This window comes from Fopius arisanus, unplaced genomic scaffold, assembly GCF_000806365.1.
Source record: "Fopius arisanus strain USDA-PBARC FA_bdor unplaced genomic scaffold, ASM80636v1 scaffold00174, whole genome shotgun sequence".
In the NCBI taxonomy this organism is placed as follows: Eukaryota; Metazoa; Arthropoda; class Insecta; order Hymenoptera; family Braconidae; genus Fopius; species Fopius arisanus.
The window spans coordinates 69,785-71,662 of NW_011887913.1; the positions used below are offsets into that span (position 1 = coordinate 69,785).

At 36.2% G+C, this 1,878-nt stretch overlaps 2 protein-coding genes across 2 annotated transcripts in view; both read left to right on the plus strand.

Annotated features, from left to right (window-relative positions):
- The window catches only part of Lint-O (L(3)mbt interactor in ovarian somatic cells), a 55,044-nt gene that overhangs the window by 8,452 nt on the left and 44,714 nt on the right, over window positions 1–1,878 (plus strand). The window lies entirely within an intron of this gene.
- Window positions 901–1,368, plus strand: LOC105272438 (uncharacterized; the record flags this gene model as incomplete). The annotated part of the gene is given in 2 exon segments (XM_011314584.1): window positions 901–908; window positions 981–1,368. A coding segment is annotated over 1 exon segment (370 nt), but the record flags the coding sequence as incomplete, so codon positions are not given.

Below are 1,878 nucleotides of genomic sequence, written 5' to 3' on the forward strand. Positions count from 1 at the left end.
AATTGAACCGGAAAAGATTTTAAATGGCCAGAAGCGTGGAGATTAATTATCCGCAGGAAGAGACCAGACGATTTTTTTTCACGTAAGATGCTAGGTAATTCCTATTAATCATGAATTATTTTATAATTATTTTAGGAATTTTTTGATAGATAATTGTTGATAAGAGGAAACTTTCTTCACCACATTCTTGAATTATGTGCCTCGAAAGTTGGGGAAAGGAAAGCACGGGCGTGACAGGGGGATATTTGAGTCACTATTTATGCTTTAATTTCATTTATTACAGTGTTTAAGGGTGGATGATGTTAGAATGATGTAAGTGATACTAGGTTTTCATTTTCGGTAGAAAAATCATCTATTTTCGAAATACATAATCATACAAAATGAAGTAGATACTAATAATTTTCTCAACATTTGGATAGCTCTTTGGATTATTGATAGAGTTAAATGTATTTGTCCATGGGGAGTGAACATACCTGTTGTATTTTTGAGTTTGGATTGGGATTAATTGATGAATCTGTTCTGTAGTTATAGAAATTTCAAAAATCGGTCAATCTGTTACATTCTCTGTACTGAGTTAATTTTGTAATACTCTAATTCCCAATTACATTAATTTCGTCATGACTTTCAATTATGAAAATCTCATATTTCTTGCAATTACACGTGGTTGGTGGTTGGATAATCAAATCCTATCAGAAATCAATACCCACAGTTGTAGATCGATAAAGTAGGGATCGGTGCAATTGATTTTGAAAAATAGCAATTTTTATCACAGAGGTTAAAATTGCATGTCCGTTATTATTGCTTAGATTCTGCCATAATTGTTTTCAATTGGACTAGTTTTTCTTTATTCTATTAAAATTGACATCATTAAAAAATGTTTTCCCTGGGGGTAATTATTTGAACTGGGGGTAATTAATACTCAATTTCGCAAGCTCCCTGTCTTTTTTGCTAGCTGATTTTAATGGACATTATTTTTTCAGTCAAGAGACAAAGGGACGATGCCACCAAAGGCTCGAGTTCCCGTCGCAGATGCAGTTGCAATATTAAAGAAATACATCGTACACTTCAAAGAAAGAGACAAATTCCCCATTTATTCGTCTATCATATGGAAAGAGATCAGCCGGGACTTGGCGAACAAGTGGACGCCACACAACGTGTATGTGAATGTTAAGAATAACCGAAAGAAAATTTTATCTATTGCTTGTGAGGAGCTGGGGATTGTATTTCCCGAAGAAAAACAGAATTTCTCAATCCACAAATCGACTCTCGAAGACTCAGAAACTCAATCAGCTGATGAGTCATTCGAGCTAGATGAAAAATGGGCTGGTCTTGATGAGTTCAAAATTTATATAACAGCAAACGAGTGGACCAGTACCCTGGCGGATCACTCGATAGGGTGGATCGAGTTGTGCACTGAGTCGATAGGTGTTCGAGATTGAGTCGGTGGTAATGTGGATCAATATGATTCTAAGTACCACGGATGCATTCATCAAGTTGTAGAAGACAAATTTTTTGTCAGTTTTAGCACACCTCAGCAGCTTCACGCCTACAACCAGTATTGCAAAATTTCCAGGAATTATTCTTCAATATCCGTGGATGGAACTGGAAGCCTTGTGCACAAGGTGGAATGCTACAACAAAACCCTTTCAGGTCACATCTTCCTGTATTCCATTGTCATTAATTTTGATGGATTCAGCGGATCTATTCATGATATGCTCACTGAATTGCAGGACACTGACACTCTTTCTTTATGGATAAAAAAATGGCAAGATATGGGAGCATTAAAGCCTAAACAAGCAGTTTGTGATTCTTCTCGAGCTTTGATGAATGCCCTATGCCTGGCTCTCAATTTTCAAACTGTAAAAGTATACAATGAGA